Source organism: Rhinolophus sinicus, chromosome 16 (assembly GCF_057876585.1).
Source record: "Rhinolophus sinicus isolate RSI-liver-muscle chromosome 16, RSI-T2T, whole genome shotgun sequence".
Lineage (NCBI taxonomy): Eukaryota > Metazoa > Chordata > Mammalia > Chiroptera > Rhinolophidae > Rhinolophus > Rhinolophus sinicus.
The window spans coordinates 97,159,553-97,180,722 of record NC_142516.1 but is presented as its reverse complement, the minus strand read 5'-3'; the positions used below and the strand labels follow the sequence as shown (position 1 = coordinate 97,180,722).

Genomic DNA, 21,170 nt, shown 5'->3' with positions numbered 1-21,170 from the left:
TCTCAGTGCATTGTGTGAACTGTTATCCTCAGATAACTCTTTTAATGTCTTTCTCCAAACTCTCAGAATTGCCAATAAGTGCTGGGTAATCTAGAACAAGCTGGAAATCTTCCATCAAAGTTTTTTTAGTTGACTATCAGATCTTAACTAAATTAATCTGTGGTCTGTTTTCAGAAATGAAATTCTGCAGTAATCCCAAAATAGAAAGTAGATTCTTAACCCCTCTTTCCCTTTGGAAGGCATTGTATTTGCCGTTTAATTTATCAGTCCTTCACAGGCCACTGAACAACACAAAATTAATTCAGTCTTAGGAAGACTCAACCTGGAAACAAATAAGGATGATAACAGTGAGACTCAGGCAGGCATTTTCACGTAGCTGATGCATTTTCTCTGTGGCGTTCGTTATTCATCACCAAAGAGGGATTTTGAATATTTAGCTGGTTACTAAAAATTTCAAATGGCTGAGAAATGTTAGGGCTTTGCCATTTATATGTTATATGGGTAACTCATATAGATGACTCCTTCCTTCTTCATTTCTAACATAGAGAACTGTGAAGAAAAAGAAAAATAGAAACCCAGGAGAAATGGATATTAAATGTGCTGTGGGGAAAAGATAACAAAAGATACTTCTGGAAATGTTCTGTATCTGTTAATATATATTAGCCTCATTCATAAATGCTTGGAAGTTTTTTTATGAAATCAAACATAATTTATCAAATAATTTATAACAGGAACTAAATTAAAAGAACATATTGAATACCTTTTAGTATCAATGGATGAACCTTGATGACAGTGTGTTAAGTGAAATCAACTAGTCCCAAAAGGACAAATGCTGTTAGACTCCACTTATATGAGGCACCTAGGGTAATGAAACTCATAGAGACAGAAAGTAGGATGGTGGGGGCCGGGGGCTGGGCAGAGGGGCCTGGGGAGTTAAGGTTTAATGGGGACAGTGTCTCAGTTTGGGAGGATGAAAAAGTTCTGGAGATGGATGGTGGTGATGGCAGCACAACAATGGGAAAGTGTTTAATGACACTGCATTGTAGACTTAAAAATGGCTAAAGTGGTAAACTTTATGTTATATGTATCTTACCACAATTTTTTTTAAAGTTGATGATGAGTATTTTTATTTCAGTAGTCTGTATGCTATTGAATACTCTTCCAGCACCTACGTGGATAGGGTGGGGGTGAGGTGGGGGGAAGTGAACTATTTCAATGGATGTGAAGGCTATTATGAACCCATCTAACCTCTCCTCTGATATTCACAGAAATGTTTTGTCTATTCTTACAGTCTCTGCAAGAACTTATTCTATGTTCGCTTTATCGATGGCAAACATTTTTTGTTAATGTAAAAGTGCTATTTTTAAATGTGTTGTTAGTTGTAGAAAAGATGAATGGCAGTGTGACCTGGATAGCTTTCAGTCATCTGTTTTCTAAAGGTATTTGTGGTAAACCCATTAATTTTTGTAAGGGATCTGCACCCTGTAAAACAATACTCATGGTCTACAGTCAGCTGATACTCGTGATCTAGAACCAACTAATACTCATGGTCTAAAGCCTAAACTAATACATGCAGATTTTCCCCCGAATTTCAGATGGATGCTTCATGACCCTGAGAAAACTCATTCCCTTATTACTTTAAGAACTTTTCTAGCCGTTGAATGTATGCCATCATGGAGTCTTCATGTGTGTTCATCAGTCACGTGATTCATTCATTCATTTGGCTTAACATTTGAATGCTTGTGCTCGCTTCAGCAGCACATATACTAACATTTGAATGCCTATTATGTGCCAGGCACTGTTCTAGCCACTGAAGATTAGTCAGTGTACAAAACAGAAAAAAACGTCCCTGCCTCATGGAGTTTTTATTCCGAGGAGAGATGGGTGTTAAACCAAATGAATGAGCAAACAGTGTGGTAGAAGGTGAAATGTACTATGGAGGAAAAAAATGAAAGCAGGGAGAGGCGTCTGATTGTAACTTTTTTGATAAGGTGAAACAGGAATATGATTGAAAAGGGGTCTCTCTGCCGACCGGTATTTCAATCTGGGACCTTGCAGCTGTGTATTTTCACACTGGACCTTTCCCTCCTTCCCGGGGCTGCAGTCACACCCTGGGACTACCATGTATCTCATGGGCATAATCTCCTCCACTCCACGGAAAGTGGTTTTGTGGTTTCTTTTTCTTATGTTCATACCCAGCCCCCTACTACATAGCAGCACTCTGTATACAGTAGACATGGTAAACACAGGCCTGTGATATGTTAAAAGTTAGTATGTTTCCAATGTCCTTACTTTTCGAGTCACCCACGTTCCAGGTTTACCTTTAGGTTTTCTTTTTAAAGAAATCATTTTATGGGGATTATAATGTTGTTCAGCTCAACCACGCATAGAATGATGTGACCTGATCTGTATTTATCACAAAGTGTCCTTTTCTATCTTTTTAATATTAAAATCTCGAAGCTGAGTTTCAAGAATATCGCCATTGCTGTCTGCTCTTCACAGACAACTAAATGAAAGATGAGGAGATATGTGGCAGGAATGCCATCTTGAATTTATGTACTACCCTGGGTGTGTTAGACTATTTGCAGCACTTGTTATAGTATTTTATTTAGCAGAGAGGATGAACAGGTTGCTGTAAGTCAGACGAGGGAAGGGAAACAGGGGTCATCATGTAGGAATAGCACAGGCCTTGGAATTACAGGCATCGGAGCGAGACCTAGATTTGAACACGGAGATGGCGACCTCCTCTCTGTAGTCTTGTGCATCACTGAAATCTGAGCTTCCATTTTCTCATCCATGAAATGGGGATAAAATGAGATTGTGTGTGTGTGTGTGTGTGTGTGTGTGTGTGTGTATGTGTGTGTGTCACGTAGTCTGCTCCAAGCTTTGCCATTAAGTGGACACTTGATAAATGTTAATATCCATTGTCTTTCCCTTTACAAAGAATCACTTCCTTGATTTACCTGCCTTGCTAGGCTGAGAACTTCCTGATGGAAAAAGTCATGCCTTATTTATCTTTGACCCTAGCAAAGTGCCTGGGCTGGTACTTTTCCGGTAAAGCTGCATTAAAAAAAAAATAAAAAAATAAAAAAATCAATCCTAAGTTGAATTTTGAAAATATTTTTAACGAATTTTGAAAATATTCTTAACGAATTTTTAAAATACTTTTAAAATATTTCTGGCTCCACCCAGCATGGGCTGCACTGCCCTCTCTCACTCTCTAGGTTCCCCCTTGAATCTTAGTGTGTTGGAAGAGCCATCTGATGACAGCCCAGTTACTGGCACAGCGTTGAGTGGAGAAGCCCTGAGGGACAGGTTTCTCCTTGACTTTGATGGTTGTATGGCCTACAGCCTCTCACGAATGTCGTTGTGTACTCTCAGCGGCCCTATTGGCTTCTTGTCCAGAAAATAAATGGTCCTTGGTCTCCCTGACCAGTGGCACATTGGGCAGGAGCAGGCTGGATGGTATTGAAGAAGCCGAGCAATGGAGGTAGGAGGTGGGAGCTCTGAGGGTGGGGAGATCTCCATTCTGCCCTCTCCTCCCCAGTGGTATGTCAGCACTACCCAATCTGCAAATGACACCCAAAATGAAGAGCTGAGGAGATGGGACGTGTCTTTTCAATCTCTTGACCTGTAGTTTATGATGGATGGCATACGGTGAAATACCGGGATACCAAAAAAATGTATACAGATGACTTGTTTTCATCTTTTGTTATGGGTATATATTGAGTATTACAATTTTTTCCTTTAAAATGTATATACATTTTTTTGGTACCCTCTGTATTATCAACCATTCTTCATCCCAAGGAGCTATCTGGTCTATGTGTGATTTTGGTATGGCTTGCATTCAAATCATTTATGGAAATGCACTATATCTTCCTTTGAAGACTTAAAAAGTGAGATTTATCTATTTCTTATAGTCTTATAGTCTCATTGTTCTTCAATCATATCCAGCCCATGAAGCAGCCATGTCTTCAAGTGATGAAACTGACCTCAAATCTCATGAACATTGTGTGTCCCAGCATTGTGATTCCAAACTCTGATTATGCCATGGTCAACAGAACAGATTGTCATCAGGTTTGGCATAAAAAGAAAATCATGTATATTACAAAGTGAATGCTTAGAGGTTATCTAGAGGACACTGTATGGCGAGTTGGCGGAGAGTTGAAATAGAAGATGAACCTTTACTGATTTTGTTTCATTGTATAGAAGTAGAGCTAATATTAGCCTTATGGGGTTAAGACCGGCTAAGAACACAGGCTGTGCTTCAAGAAGAGGTACTTCAGCATGACTCCAACAAAGCAGAAATACATCTGCTGATGAAGGATGTGGTTTTTTTTTTTAAGAGTACTTAAGTGCAAGCAAGATTCCACCAATCAGAGGCTAGCAAGCTCAGCTCTAGGTGCCCTTCCCCCTCCCCCCCACCCCAAAATACTCATTCTATTCCTGAATTATTTGATGCACTCACTTCTGAGCTGGGCAAAGCATTTTCTTATTCTCTAAATATATTCTTTCCGAGGGAGCAACGGTTTGTGTGTCTTGGGGGAAAAACTACAGTTAGACTCTAATGCTTCCAAAGGATTCAAACAAGGTTTAGTTTCCCTGGAAACCAGGCTCTTTCCTGATTGTTGTACACATCTTTTTGTGTGAGATCAGTAGCACCTGAATCTCTTGATAGTAGAGGCCACCTTGAAACTGAAAATATGCTTTGTGTTTTCAAACGCATCCTTGTTGTTTAAAGAAAAACTCAGACAGCAGACAGCATTGTGAATGTTTGGTCTTAGCTGCTATCACAAGAGAAGGAAGGGTGTGTGTGTGTGTGTGTGTGTGTGTGTGTGTGTGTGTGTGTGTGTCTGTAGGTGATAGAAAAGAAAATCTAGGATTTATGAAAGCTCAGGTTTTTAATAAGTTGTGGAGTCACTGAAGGTCGGAGCCGGCTAGCACAGTTATCACTCTGTGCTGAGGTTCCTGTGTTCGGATTACTGCGAGCATTATGACGGAGAAGCTAATCTTTTGTGGCCAGTGCTGCTTGCCTGTGTTGATAAGTACGATTAACAATTTTAAAAGTCGAACACATTATTAAATGCCTTATAGCGGCCCATAAAGCTCCTGGCCACCCAGGCGTCACAGCAAAATGAGAAGCAAGTTCAGGCCTACGATTCCTGAACCTTTTGGGTAAGTATGCCCCCATGTTCGGTTTTCACGTTGATTTCAGTCAAATTGTGCAGAGCCCTTGTTAGAAAGCATTCAGATGTGAACCAAAACATGGGAATGTGCTTTTGGTTTGCAAAGTTGTAAATAGATCGTGTTCCTTGTAGTTTCAGAATCTACTTTAGGTCTGTTTGTTTTTGTTTTGTTTTTTCCTTCTGAAATTTCAAAGTGAACTCTGAAAGAGATACTGGGTTTTTTAAAGAAATTTCGCTCAATTTTGATGGTAGCCCTGAATAAAAGTCAAAGCTCTAGGCTACATACAAATTGGGTTAGGCAATGAGAGGGGGCATAATCTTCCGACCAGTGGAAGAAATCCAGTTTACAAAGTGATCGGCCTGGCTTGCCTGTGACCAGAGGCTTTGTTCTTGGAAACTGCAGCTTCATTGTTGATGGTCATTAGCATCATAATTAAAGCAGGATTTCTGTGCTCAGAATTAAAGATAACCCCATTGAAAATTTAAACCAGTGTAAGATTTGATATTTACAGGTCAATGGTTAGTAGACAGTAGGGGTGAAAGGAAAATACAAACACAGAATTAGGATAGACACTCCTGAAGAATAGCAGTGCCAGTTTCCAAAAGGCAAACCCCTTCTTGTAGTATTGCTATGAACACAATGCAGGAAATTGGCATCGCCCCAGCAGGTAGTTTATCCTTCTGCCTCGCTGTTGACTTTTTCTGGTCTGTAGCTGCTGAACCCCGGAACTTCATATACCTCCCCTGTCTTGACAATAGAAACCACCAGCCAGCTTTCCCGGGCATCAGATTTGTAGGAAAGAGGTTGATGTAATGGAGATCCCGCCCCCTTTTTCTCTGTTGCTTATATCCCGAGCCCATTGTGGACACAGTGAATCTTGTACCACATGATTTTGTTTGCTGTTTTTCTTTTTTTTTTAATTAAAATTTATTGAGGTGACAATGGTTAGTAAAGTTACATAGGTTTCAAGTGTACAATTCTGTATTACATCATCTATATATCACATTGTGTGTTCACCACCCAGAGTCAGTTCTCCTTCCATCACTATATATTTGACCCCCTTTACCCTCTTCTATCAAACCCTCTCCCCCCTTAACTTCTAGTAACCACTAACCTATTTTCTTTGTCTATGAGTTTTTGTTTCTTTGTCTTGTTCCTTTGTTGCTTTCAGTTTTATATCCCACATATCAGTGAAATCATATGGTTCTCTACTTTTTCTGTCTGACTTATTTTGGTCAGCATAATAATCTCAAGAGCCGTCCATTGTTGCCCAGTTTTTCAATATGACTTCCCAATGCACGGTTGACTTTTTTGCTGACAAGTTCCCCCACCCCCTAATTTTTCTCTCTCTTTCTTTTTTAGGTAATTTAATCCAGAAGTTTATAACTTTTGGAATTTTACAAATACTGAAATAGAAATCCTAAATGTACAGTGGAATATCCACACAGATAAAGCAGAGCTGACGTTTCCAAACTGTACCTGATGTGGAACTAAGTTCTTATCATTTGAGTTCCATGTAGAGCTGTCATTGCTTTTGATTCATTTTTCTTAGGCCTCATGCTGCAGATACACTGTCAGACTTTTCTTATATAATCTTTTTGGATAAAGAAACTTAAAAAAAAAAAATCAGGGTCAGTGTTAGGTACCGCAGAATGAGTCGTGGGAGACCAAAATTGGTCTATTAGAATTTCTTTGGCGTGTTTGAGCTGTGGGGGGTCAGGCTAGAGAAGAGGGAAAAGACCATAACCTCCCCGAACAAAAGGGGTATGGAGTTTTATAGGCGGGGTAAACAAGGTGGCACCCCTTCAATGCTTTAGGGGGTTTTCCTTGACAAACGGTTTCAGGGCATGACCAAGCCCTCCAGCTCCACAGGCAGGCCAGGCCGGCTGTTCACAGGTCCCTAGGAGATAAAGCAAGACAGGATCAAGACAAGATGGCTTTTAAGATAAGGTTTCTGCTCCTGGCCTCAATATGGCTTAACAGTCAGTAACGCAAGTAGCCAAGCAAATTACCTTGATTTGCTTCATAATAAGAATATATCAGAGATTTGGGGTAGGTCACGTCAATCTAAAAACAGAATGGTTTCACAAAACTTTCCATTTTAAACAACACTAACAGCAAAATAAAAATGTATAATTTTATAATGAAACGTAACATTTTCCCCAGAACAAGAAAGGGGACTGAATATAGTAGAAATTACATGATAGCTTGTTTAGGAAGTTTCAATGCTAGAAAAGGGATTTGTGAAGTTTGTTTTACAAGCACAATAAGCACGTGGGTTTATTTGGTTTTCGACATTACCTGGAATTGGTCGCTGCTGAAATTGTGTGGGAGGCATGCATAGTACCCTAAGAGCCTGAAAACCACAAGTGGCAACTTGAAAATGGGTTCTATGCCACTGGACACTGTGGGAAGCCACAAAGCCCTCATTGTGCACATCTGGACTAGCCTTCACCTGTCTGCGGGACCCCTGCACACTGGTACATGTCCCCGCTTGCTTGTTCTCTGGCAGCACTGAAGCAACTCAATGTCCAAACCTGAAAGTGTGACATTTTCATTGCATACGTAGGAGTAACCCAACAGTAGAGGGTGGTGTTTACTTCCTGCTGAAAATGGGGTGGACACAAAGCCGGCGTACTCCAAATATGCGTGTTCTTGCTAGAGGGACAGTCTGTCACCTGCAGCAAGTAAATGAATTGAATGCTACTCAGTTTTTTCATTTGTGAGTTTGTGTGGTCACTCATTTATCTATCTATTGTACCATTCTGCGCCGGATGTAAAACTATTAGAGAGGAACAGGAGGGCCAGATCTCGGCTTCCGGGGGGAACAAGTGACCCGCCCATAAAGAAAGGCACAGGCAGGTTTGTGACTCCATTCTGGAGCAGTGCTGCGTCCTTGGTCTGGCCTCGCTGGTACCAGACTCTTCACTACATAGTCTCTTGGGTTCCATTGGGGTAGCTAGTAGCTTCCTTATTTGTTCATTTGAAGATCTCCAAGATATATTGGTAAGTGAGCAAGATAAGTCTTTAAAGAATGCACTTTGTATTCTTTTTATATGAAAATAATTATCTAATATGTGTATATGTACATATACGTATAGATGTATGTGTATATTTTACAAATATGAATATATATATATATCATATATATATCTCATATATATATATATATATATATATATATATATATATATATATATATAACATTTGGAAGATAGATGCTAAATTGTTAATACTGATTACCTCTAAGGAAGAAAGTAGAATTAGGAGTTGGGAATAAAAACGGGCTTTTGTTTGATTTTTTACAATGAGCATTATTTGGTGTAGTTAACGTATTTTAAAGAAAAATATTTTAAAGTGTTTTTTTTATTTGTTTGTTTGTTTGTTTGTTTTTTAAATTTTTGTATTGGGGAATTTGGGGAACATTATGCTTTTCCAGGGCCCATCAGCTCCAAGTCCAGTCGCCATTTTCCATTTTCAGTTTCAGCGGGTGCAGCCCACCATGCTGGGAGTTGAACCGACAACCCTGTTAACAGCTCATACTCTAACCAACAGTGCCAACCAGCGGCCCTTAAAGGTTATTTTTGTTAGTTATTAAAATGTGTTACATATTCTTTGATTTCACTTTGTGAAGATAGCAAAACAATTTATTAAAAATGAATGAACCCATCCTACAGGCTGAGAGCTAAGTTTTCATATTTGTAATTACATTCGTAGCAGAATGCAAATAATGCAAATAAAACACACATTTCTAGTGTGTTTTTTGATTCCTTCTTGAAAAGAAAGCAGTGACTTTCTTAGAATCTAGTATCTAAACCAGGTATGACCAAAAGAAACATCTTTGTCCTGAGCTCTTTAGCCAATCAAACTTTGATCTTTTGCTGATGTTAAATGGGTTGCATGCCCCATGCTGTCTTTATCTGTGAACTGAAATGGTCATACTGGTCACACACAACTGTTGGGTTCTTTTTGCTAGATAATGGTAACCAAAGAAGAAATTTGGAAGCAAAGGAGGGTCAACTACTCTCCCCAAAACCACGTCATATTGATAAAACATCTAACACCATTTAGGGATGTAGACTGGGGCTTTATCACCAGAGATACAGGAAAAGGTCTTACCAGATTTTTACATTGAAATATTTTGAGCCAATCCATATTTCTTTAATATCTTAAATCCACTGAGCACATTAGCCAACACTAAGAATTTTCATCAGTTGAAACTCATTTTTGACACTTAGAATGCTAAGCAGAGATTGTTGATGGAGAGATGGTACCAGCCAGGCTTATATCAACAGATTCTGAAGTACAGGCTCTTTCCTTAGGATACCAGCTAGACTGCCTCAGATGATGAATGTTTGATTAGATGCTCGCAGCACATAGGTTACAGCTTAACCTAAGTAACACACACATAATGTTGCACCATATCTGCTCAGGTGTTTGAAATTACAGACGCATACTGTAATTAGCTATTCATGGAGAGAATTCTGTTTCTTGAATTGCAATTAATCAGCTTCAGTTCTATCAGTGTAGCCCTAATCACCTATATTTTAAAATTCTCACTTATGGAATGATAAATAACATGTATTGAATGTTCCCAGCATTTTACATATATTAACCCACTTAATTTTCACAGCCCCAAGCGGGGTAGATGCTCTTATTATCCATTTGATAATGAGGGGTCTCAAATAACTTGTCCAAACTCACGCAGACTGTACCGGGCAGAGTCCAGATTGGAACCCAGGCATTCGGGATGTGAAGTACAGATTTTCCCTGCATTAAAGAGAACATACTGTCTCATCTATGAAGCCATACTGCCCTGACCAGCTGCGAAATACTGCTCTAATTTCGCTCTTGCACAGATTCTGCGCACAAGGCAACCCTTCTGCATGTTGTTACATCAGGATGGATTTTCCCTTGACCTGCAGCACTCCTCTGTGGAGTCCCTGTTTCTTCGATGTGCATTTCCTCGCTACATAGCTTACGAGAAACAGTTCATAGTCAGGCTTTGGTCTCTGCAAACAAGAAAATAAAATCCCCAGGGAGCCATACCCTTCTTCAGGTGCCCTTTCAAAGGACGCAGACTCCCAGGGTTTACTGTTGAGGTTTCACACCATGCAATCAGCCTAGACTCTACTTCTTGTATGTGGTCATTAAAGATGTCCTATAATTGAAAAGAAAGGGACTGATGATTGAAATATGATGGATGATTGCTGCACTTGCTTTATGAACTTGTGCTCCACTTACACCTGAGCGTGGAGGGTGCTTGTGAGGCTTGCCTGACTTCTTATGCCCAGAGTTTGATAAAAATGGGAAGCTTCAGATGCCATGCCATTTGCTTTACCATCCGGTATCATCCTTAAAATACTTTTGTACCAAACATGGATGGTGTTCCTTTTCGAGGACTGATTTGCCCAGGCATATGAGTATTGGACTTTAGACCATGACGATGGGCAGGGCGGGGTGACGCAGGTTTCTAGGTTTCTGGTACCTTTGAGTTGGTGACTGTGGACCAAGCTGACACATACATTTGGTAAGTTGTAAAATGTGCCACTCTTGGTTCTGGGGAAGACAGGTGCGAATCTGGGAGTAGAATACTACCGTGGGGTCCTTGCGAGGTGCTCATTCCACTCCCCAGTATTTTACTTCTTTCGTCATAAATTTACTCTCTGCCGGCCACTTGTCTTCTGCGTATGTTCCTTACCCACTGGCTCTCTGGGGCCCATCACCAACCCTCTACAACAGCTTCCTTATAGCAGCATGTATATTGTAAACTTCTGCATCGTGTCGCGTTATATGACTGGTCCATAATTTATTTTGAAGTTCCCTATTGGTGGGCATTCATGTAGTTTGCAGTGTTTTGCTCCTACAAATAATGTCAAAATAAAAACTCAAATATATTTGTACATCTGTCAGCAAATATCTCCAGGAACAATCCTCTAGGTAGGATTTTCTCTGACTCATCTCCCTTGACTTTCATATCTATGCAAGTTGCCTCTAGCACCCTTCTTGTTGTCTTCTTTTTAATATCGTCCTCCAAGTTTAAGCCTTCATGACCTCTTGCTTAAATTATTGCAGTAACCTCCTTAGTGGGCCAGTCTGCCTACCGTCTCCTTTATATTCCTTCATAAACATGCTTTCTGGATCTCACTGCTCAGATCATGTTATACCTGAACTCAAACACCTCCAAGGGTTCACGATTGCTGGTTGAACTTAGTATTAACTTCCCACCTCCCCTCGTAGCATCCAAGGCCATTCCACAGTAAGTTCTGCTCCCCACACTTCTCTCATCCCCCGTGGTGGTTCCCCTCCATGTTCCCTACGTTTCAGCAGAAGCAGATAGTTCACTGTTTCCTAAGCTTTATGGCTTCTGTCTCTTTCTGTGCCTTAAAGCTCATTCATCACTCTAGGGGTGTCCTCTCTCAAGTGCCCTCCCTCTCGTCCGGCCTGTGCAAATCTTCCCCAACTTTAATGCTACCACCCTAGTCATGTTTTCTGGATTCACCCACTCCTACTCCCACTCCCCAATCTAGATGCGATCCTTCTCTCTTGAACCCCAAAACACTCTTTCTATTCCCCACTGTTCTCATCTCCTGTTTTGGATTGTAATCGTTTGTGCCACTGTAAGTCCACTTCTGGAGAGCTGGAAGCATGCAGCCTCGGAGATGTCTGGTAGAACGCCTCACATATTATAAGAGTAGAAAGATATTTCTTAGATTAGATCTTCACAGTTAGTAAATTCTCTTACCCCAAGTTGGTATAATCCTGCAGTTTGAGGGGAAGAGATCATGCACGTGACGCCATTCTGGAAATAGATTAACTTTCCCACGTGCTTAGTCAAGAACACGGAAGTGCCCTGGCAGTGGGGTGGCAGGCAGGCTGGGAGCAAGAGCCTCTGTCGGCTGCCTTTCCTTAGTCCAGGGTCCACAGCCCACAGGGACAGGGTCCCGCTGGATTTGGAAAGCTTACTGCTTGCCAGCCACAGCCCACAAAGACTTGCATCCCCATGGAGGAAGAATTTACCCTAACAATCCCTGTACTTTCATTAAGGGGATGTTTACAAACATCCTGGCTCTTGACTCACACTCATTGTCAGCAGGATGATGTTCTCACGGGAGGAAGTGGGGAAGTAGGGGTGAGTGTAGAGAAAGCTGGATCAGATCAGGGGTTCCTGAACAAAATCTCGTGTCTTTTCAGTGACCTAGAAAGGCTCTTTCCTTGCAAATCTCAATCTCGCATTTGAGGAGACAGGAAGGACACACAGGTAGTCTCAACCTTGAAGTATCTGATTTTTCATTTTGAAGCTCTGGCTCCTTACAATAATCCACACTCCCTCCTTTCGAATGAGTAACTCTTATCTAGCTCAGTGTCTCATTCATTCACTTATTGAACAAATGCCAGTTGTGTGTATCCCTTGAGGGGTTCACAGAGTAATGGCAGCTGACAGCTCCAGGATTCTATTGTGAGAATGTGGAAGGACTAAAGTTTCAAACTTTTGCTTCTCCACCCGCCTCTGACCTATGCTGACCGCATATTCTCTCATGGAAAGTTCAGATATTCAAAATCTGAGTTACTGTATCCTCAGCACGCACTTTATACTCTGCACATTATTCCCAGAATCCTTTTATCTTTAGCTTTCCTTATCACAGCCTGCGGTGTTTAGTTTGGTGCCATCCTTTGCCAGATTAAATATTTATATTTATTTCACATTCTCTCTCTTGTTGAAAAGAACAATAAAAACATTGACTAATAACAGCAAAGTACTTTATGATCCTAATCTAGTTTTGCAATCACCTGTGAGGTTGCCAGAGCTTATTCTGTGCCCTTTATATTCAAGGACATTGTCCAAGAAACAAAACTGAGACTTGAATCCAGGTCTTCTGGCTTTGGATCCTAGCTGTCTTCAAATCTTGAGCCTTATTTCAGTAACACGCAGGTCCACTATTGGCTCCAAATATGCAGTCCATCTACCTGATATGGTTTGATTACATTTTCTGGCTGTGCAGACAACGTAAGTCTAAAAATACTCCCTCTGTCCCCCTGGTTCACAGAGCAGACTGGTGCCACACATTCACCTGTTCAACTCTGCTTGATAGAGAAAGCTTCTCTCTTCTAGAACCTGAAATGCATCTGTGTGTTCTCTCCATTCACCAAGTTCTTTGGTGGTTTAAATACCGGCAAATCCTGCTGGTTAGGAGGTGTGATGCCATCTGAATATGAACGATGACTTGTGTTTTAGGATGGAAAAGGACAAGAGCACCAGTTTTGTAATGTGCTAGGTTGGCGTTTACTCCTTTCCATATTCTCTGTGGAATCAGTTTTCATAATTTTATCATATTAAAAATGAGTCGTGTGTGTGTGTGTGTGTGTGTGTGTGTGTGTGCATGCGCCTGTGTGTGCATGCGCCTGTGTTTCAGTCCTGGGCATTTGCTTTTAAGTCTCATTAGGCATGGAAAAACCCAAGCCTGGTTTAAAGCTCTTCCTCCTGTCCTGTGAAGTTTCAGACTAACTTAAAATGGGATTTGTTACGTAACATACATGCTTGGCACTGGTGTGGGGGCAACCCTAGGAGAGGATAGCCCCTCCTGGTTTGTGACAGCCTGGCAGCTTTTCCCTCTAGTATGTGCCATAGCTGCAGAGCCAGATTTAAAACAGAGGATTTATAGCAAATCCAGCTGTGAGTTTTCATTTTCTCTCTCAGAGCCGGAGGCGGGGCCAAAACCAACCTCCAACCAGGCAAACCATTGATCAGGCTAGAATGAGTGGAACAGTCTCACAGACAACAACTAAGCACAGAGGAAATATTAGCTGGCAGAGATAACGAAGAGGAAACACTCAGTGACAGATGTACCATCTGTCAGTTTCGGAGGAGCAATTTTCAAGAAAACAGAAAATGAAGAAGAGGGTGGTTTTGTTTCAAAGGTACAACACAGCCTAAGGACATTTTTAAACAAAGTAAGTTTGTATTCCATAGAAAAAGAGGTCCTGGTAGTGGTGAGACAACAGTTACTTCCTATTTGCACTGTGAGTTTTGTTATTGATATATAAAGTTTCTTTGTGGTGTATTTGATATTTAGAAGTATAGTGTTTCAACAAGAACTGGATTTAAAACTTAAAATAGTGCCTCTCATTTTGATTATTCACTTTAAGAACATTTGGCAGTTACAGTAAGATTATTTTACTTTAATTTAACTTCAGAATTTTTAAAATCTCAATTAGACAATAGATATTGATATAAGACTTTCTGTTTTTGAATTATGGACAAAATTATTTGTATCTTTCCTCAAAGGTAATTTAGTGAGAAAGTGTCCATCTCTCAGATATAAGAGGCTGGCAGGAAATGCTATTTGTTGGATGCTTAATTACACGCAACTGGTTACGTAAATAACCATGACCTACACTTCTGCGTGCCTTCAAAATAATGTTATTGTGTTGACATAGTTTTTAAAGGAAGCTGCTTCTGGAACTTCTTTTAGTTTATTTTTCTAAAAAACCCTTTTACCCTTTTCCAGAACATCAGCTACCATCTAAAACGATCCTGTTATTTATGTTTAATACATTTTCAAACATATTAGTTTTAAAACAAAGTTGGACTTGCGCTGTTTGTTGTTGTATGTTACATTCTAAGTAGTTTGCATTCGATATCATATATTGTATGTTTATTAAGCTGGGACTAATTCCAAAGAGATCTAAAGCAGTGATTTGGAAAGCTAAGCTTATATGAGCAATAGCAAAAAGTTTTGAGGGGGATCACAGGAGCTCCTTTATTACAAAAAGGCAATTTTCTTACAATTTACTCAGGCAAAAAGGGGCTTATTTTGCATTGGCGTTAGCAGGCTGTCTAGTCCAAACCAGAAGTGGAAGCACTGGCTGTAAATCCGCAAAAGCAGAAACCATTCAGTGTTGTGGCCCAATATGGATGTCAGAACTTTGTAGCGTGTGTGGGAAAATGGCCATCGTCCAAGGTCTGGAATCATTTATCTTCTGGTAGAGTCTAGAAGACAACTGTTGCATGCATTTTACAGAAATCCTTGCTGATTGATTTCATTTACATAGAGCACACGTAGTGACTGATGGTGGGGACGACTGCAAGTGGGGGAGATGTATTGATCGATTTCTGCTTTTCCTGACATCCTGGTCTCATTAGTGTTCTTGGCACTTTTGACTGAGATTGTGCTGTTACTGACAACCATATGGTTTGTACAGGGCCCTTTCCACACATTTCATAATGAATGCCACATTTGTGTCTTCTCTTATTGGGGGAGTCAGAAACTGAAAGCTGAACGTTTTGTCTTCCTGTCTTTTCAGAAGCTTACCCTGTTTCCTACAGTCTAGATTTGAAGAATGAAAGGGAGTAAGTATCGGTAGACAGAGGTCTCTGTGGACTAAGAGCAACTTATGCAAGTCAATAGGGATGTGTGTGTGGATATTCTTTGTGAAATTCTGGAACATGCTCGTCTTGATGTGTAGACTAGTGTCTGTCTGTGAGGGTATCAGATATGCCAGCCAGTAAATTCTGCGTGAGCTAATCTCACATGTGCTGACATATGCTGACGTGACAGGGTAGCATCCAAGCCTTTCTTTCTAATGTGTGAAAGAATACTTGCCAATTTCTCACTGTACCCACATCAGATCTCATGAAGACATTCTGAATTTATTACAAGGACCAAGATAACAGACGTCTTAGATTTCAGCCACTATCCCTATGTTGCCTAACTCGGTAACCTCGAGGAAGAGAACTAACATTGTAGTAAATGTTTCACTGCTTAACAATATAACGAATAATTCTAGCCATCTCTTTGTCTCCTAGGACAATTTCACATGTCAGTAAGATATTTATGTCATATGCTGTTAGCTTTTAGTATAGATGTTATTTTTGAAGGTGCCCCCATTTCCTTGGACAAAAATGTACTGCACTGAAAAACCTGAAAAACTCTTGGTCACTAAAAACAGAATTCTCTAATCTTATATAGCGGTACTTTGTTGGCAATAGCCTACTCTTGAAGCTTCTTGCACCAAGCGTTTTTCTCTGTGTGGAATTATCCTTTGATTTGTGCATCACAGTTTTCGGCATTGCGAAGTATTAGTCATTTCCTCGATCAGGTTGAAGTTTTACAAATTGAGTTAAAATTAGTGCAATATTGCTTTTGTTTAGTACAGTCAAATGTGTATGTATATATATATATATATATAAAATATATATGTATATATAACATATATATTTTATATATATGTTATATATAATATATATACTATATATTATAAAATATCTAGAATATATATATTATATAAAATATATACATACGCACACACATAGATATGTGTATTTAATTCCTGATATAAGAAAAATGTGTGATAGTGCAAATTAAGGTACCTAATATTTCTTACATTTTATATATACATACATACCGTATTTAAATCAATATATGCTTATATATGCTTATCTTCATATACGGTGTATATACATAAAATCTTGACAAAATATTCTAATAACAGCAACAGTATATAGAATATTAAAAGTAAAAATATAAGGGCCATTAGTGTGTTTTCATTTTAAACCATTTTCATTTTAAGTATAGTGCAAAGGACATCAGAAGTCGGAAGTCAGCCCTGCCAATCTCAGCTGCCATTACCACCATGCTCCCAACAAAACCATCCCCGTGGGCACTATTCACTGAATTGTGAAGCATGGCAGCCCTGCGAGCTACTTCACTCAACCGTGTCATCTTGGGCAAGTCACTTCCCCCTACTGACTCGTAGTTCCTCTGCTGCAATCTGGGACTAGGAATGCATACTTTACCATATTAGGTCCTTGCAGACGTCAAATGACATAATAATATGTACATGAAAATGCTTTAAAAACTTTAAAGTCACTCTTTCTGGGAATATTCCTTTCTTCCCTTTCTTAACAAATCCTCCCCATCACTCAAAGGCTTCTCTTAACCATTTTCTGATCTTCTCAAAGGTGTGTTTTCTCCTTCTTTTGACTCCCTAGAGCCTTTCTTGGAAAGAACTAACCAGCTTGCCAGTCATGTTCTCCCCACCAGTTTGACCCTAATTCCCCCTGTGCTTGCACACCTCCATGCTCCGCTCATTTCATTCCCTGGGCTCTACTGAATACTCTCTCCACTACTTTTTATAATTCCCTTTGGCCTTGAAAGCTACCTGAAGGGTGACTAGTCAGCGAAGGCTTCCCAATACTCTTCCTGCTCGGAGTAAGGAGCTTCTTCATCCATTGTTTCCGCAGTATAAACTTCTAACGAAGTTCTTATCATGTTCTACTTTCTCTGTTTATGTATCTGCCTCCCTTCGTGGGCTCCTTGGAGACAGGGAAGGCACCATGTTTCTTTGGTTCCCTGGTGCCTACCATAGTTTCTCGTAACGGGCTTGTGTTTAAGTACTATTTGTTGAATGAATGAACAAGTCATTACCTTTCTATACCATTCTGAAAATTTTCTTTTGTTTGTGATATGCTATAATCACATACATTTGGGGACAGAATCCAGGTCCTCATTTCTATGTCTGAAATAATTTGACTATCATCACATAATAGCCTATACACCGTCGTAGGCTGGGAAAGCCCTATATGTAATCACCAATAGCTAGATAACCTACTAATCCTATCATAGTCCTACTAATTACACTTAGCTAACTAAAAATTAAAACTGCCAATCAACTATCTCTATTTGGAGGTAGCCTTGATATATCTGTGGCTAGATACGTTTTTCAAAAGAAAATCTGATCATCTTTTTGAAAGGCAGTTTGGCAGTGTTTATCAAGCCCCTCTGTCTAGTAATTCTCCTTCTAGGAAATTATCCTTCGGAAGTGGTTAAAAAAAAAATGTAGACAAAGCTTCCTGAACAAAGATATTTAACATGATATTAGTTATAAATAATATGAAAAATGGCAAATAAGTTGAATGACCAGCATTATTTTAATAATCAGAATAAAGTTCTCAATAATACAAAGGTGAAATGATCAATTATATACGATTGTATTGACCTAAGGGCTGCCTTTTTTTTAGATATTTTACATAGAACCAAAGATCTACTTGGAGTAATCCAGTTTAGCAACTTTTTACCAGGCTTCTAATTTTACTACTCTCCCCATTTTTAATTTAGAAAATGTTGAAAATAAGATAAACTTTGAGACCAAAGTTTGAAAACTCATTGAAGGAGCAATAATCTTAGCATTAGGAGGGGCCTAAAGGCCTGTCCTACCTATTTCATTAAAAAGCAGACTGTCACTAAAAGATAGAAATCTAACTGGCCTGACTTTTGTCTCCAACTGAGGTTAAAAACAGTTAAAAAGGGAAAACTTGAGTCTGCTTGTTAAATGACTATGAAGAAAACTATGTAAATTGCAGAGGCTTTTTATAATCCCTTATTTAATCTCCTTTTACATGGAATAACTGACAGAGGCAAAGCCATTCTATCATAACAGTTTCTGCAAGTTATATCAGGATAAACCACAGGAATACTAGAAATAATCTACCAGGTCAGGGTTGTGTAGTCAGTTGAACACTGAGCCGAGTTAGAAGCCCCACTCTCTTTTGCCACCTCGCCGATGCATGGGTTGTGCTTTTGCTGATGGAGATACACTATCCACCACCTACCTCTTTGTTCAAGAGGGGAGGTTTTCTTTTTTCACTTCTTGGAAAAATACTTGACATGTATCCTGAGTCCATGCCACTCCCTGAAGCTCTCAGTAAAAAGGCCAGGGTGCAGAAGTACTGGGCAGGCACATTTCCTCAGCAGGCCTGTCCTCCTTGTCTTAAAAGGGCAGACAAGCATGTACCTTCTTTAAAGACATTTCTAAGCAGTCCTGTTTGGCATGTTGCAGAAAAAGTGATGACAAGTCCCCTGCTTCAAAGAGTTCACTGTTTATATGGTGAAGGAATGCCAACTTCAGAAATGAACACAAACTCAGTAATAAATAGACAAATAAATCCCCGAATGGGCTGAACCCCAGCCGCCCTGCAATGTGCGTGTGTCAGGCTGGGGTGGAGGGAGCAGGGGAAAGCGGCCCCGTGAGGGTGTATGCTACAGGAACGTAAGTCTTCAGAATCGGGAAAGCCCCCTGACCTGGCCCCGTTGTCAGTGAAGCTGAGGGAGCCTGAGGAGAAATGCCTCCACCAGGCTTCACAGGAGCTCACTCCTTGCCAGTGTCTCCCACAAACAGAAATGGGCATAAGGATGAAGGTGGTCAGTTACGTGGCATGAGCTGGGCCGAGCTGGTTACCTGACTCAGAAGGGAATGAGAGAGCAAGCTGCCGGCAGGAGCGCTCTGAATGCTCCAGCTCAGGTAGCCCTGACAGGATAGCAAAGGAGGGCACGAGTATTGTCAGCAACCGGGGGAGAGGAGTTTGCAGGGGTCGGGGGGGTGCTGGTCCCCTTCAACCTCTGCAGAGGGGCCTTGCTGGAGACCGGTTCATCCTGCAGTCAGGAAAGGGGACGAGGTCCCTGCCTGAATCCATTGCTCATGGGTCTAGAATTTAAACTCACTCTATTGCCTCAACGAAGATTATGCTATAAAAGCTTTTGGAATTATTGGTTCTCTACTCCCCACAAGAAAACAATGATTTAGAACAATCTCCTGAGAATGACTGTTCTTTCCACATGTGCTTATTATCCTGCGTACTGAACCATTTGTACTGGGCCTGACCAATGGCTGGCTGTGTACACTCTGGGGACAGGCCCGGGGAGGAGAAACCAGCACACACATGAGATACAATTTCTTGAATTAACCATAAATTACTTCATGAAAAGAACCTTTATGTAACACAGAGGCATCTTGACTGGTGCTCTTTGGGCCTTGCAAGTACTTGAATAAAACCACAAAATGGTTAAACAACAATTGTGAGCCTCACATTAAATAAAAGCAGTTTATTTTTAGCTGAGGATCAAACTCCAAATTAAGTGACGTCTCTGTGCCAGGCATTCCAGCAGAGAGAAATAAGATATCCATATCTTTAGCGTTATTATTAAAGGCTCCGACTTCGTGTTGCTCATGCTACCATTTTATTTTTTCTTTTCAGTCTCACTGACATTCCCTTAGTTGGTGTTGGGCTATTACTTGTACAAAGGATCTAAATGCATTCTTGCTACAATTCTCTTGTCTCAAAATCCACAGCTAGTGACATTGTGCGTTTCATTTTGACAAGCATTTATTGATCGTCTATTACGTACAAGGAACAGTGAAAAGGAGACAGACATAAAATGCCTTTTCAAGGATGTTACAGTCCCATCTTGGGAGCAGATATGAACATAACTCAAGGGAGAATGATTTTTATATTAATCAGAGGTATAAGGGGGTATACTGTGGAGCACATGTTCAAACTGGAAGAATGGGAAAGCTTCACGGGAAGTATGACATTTGAGCTTGACCTGGAAGCGTCCATAGAGTTCAGTAGAGGGCAAGGTAGGGAACAGATATTCAAAATGATATATGTCAGAAAACACAAAGACTTTAAAGTGCTGAGTGTGTTCAAGATAAATGCATGGTCCCCCAGCCTGACTAGACCTTAGGATGTACAAGGTGTGATCATAAAATACGGTGAATGTTTAAATTTAAAAACATTATTGCAGTGAAAGACACATTGTCATTAATCTCCCTCAAAATACGACCCTTTGCTTCAAATGCACTTTCCCCATTGTTCTTGCCACTTTCTGAAGCACTTCTCGAAGTCCTCTTTCCTGAGTGTCTTTAGTTGTGCTGTCGTAGCAACTAAAACGTGTCGATTCAAAACGTTTATCTTTCATGGCATTTTGACTTTGGGGAAGGCCAGAAGTCACATGATGCCAGATCTGGGGAATAAGGTAGATGAGGACACACACTAGTGTTCTTATTTGCTAGAAACTGCCATATACCAGAAGCGATGTGTGACACGGACTGTTGTCATGATGGAAGATGAAGTAAAGACACTCACGAAAGAGGACTTCCAGAACTGCTTCAGAAAATGGCAAGAACGATGGGCTAAGTGTGTT

At 40.3% G+C, this 21,170-nt stretch overlaps 1 protein-coding gene across 8 annotated transcripts in view; it reads left to right on the top strand.

Annotated features, from left to right (window-relative positions):
* The window catches only part of STARD13 (StAR related lipid transfer domain containing 13), a 494,577-nt gene that overhangs the window by 383,030 nt on the left and 90,377 nt on the right, over nt 1-21,170 (top strand). For 2 of the 8 annotated variants that reach the window (XM_088793156.1, XM_074330032.2), the window contains exon 1: nt 13,950-14,139. The exons of 4 other annotated variants lie outside the window; for them this stretch is intronic. Coding sequence is in view for 2 of the 4 variants with exons in the window: in XM_074330030.2 (XP_074186131.1) it covers nt 16,873-16,915 (43 nt within the window). In the remaining 2 variants the exon portion in view is untranslated. Of the gene's footprint in view, nt 1-13,948; nt 14,140-16,758; nt 16,916-21,170 lie in introns of those variants that run through there. 2 more of the 8 variants (XM_074330031.2, XM_074330030.2) reach the window with 2 other exon arrangements.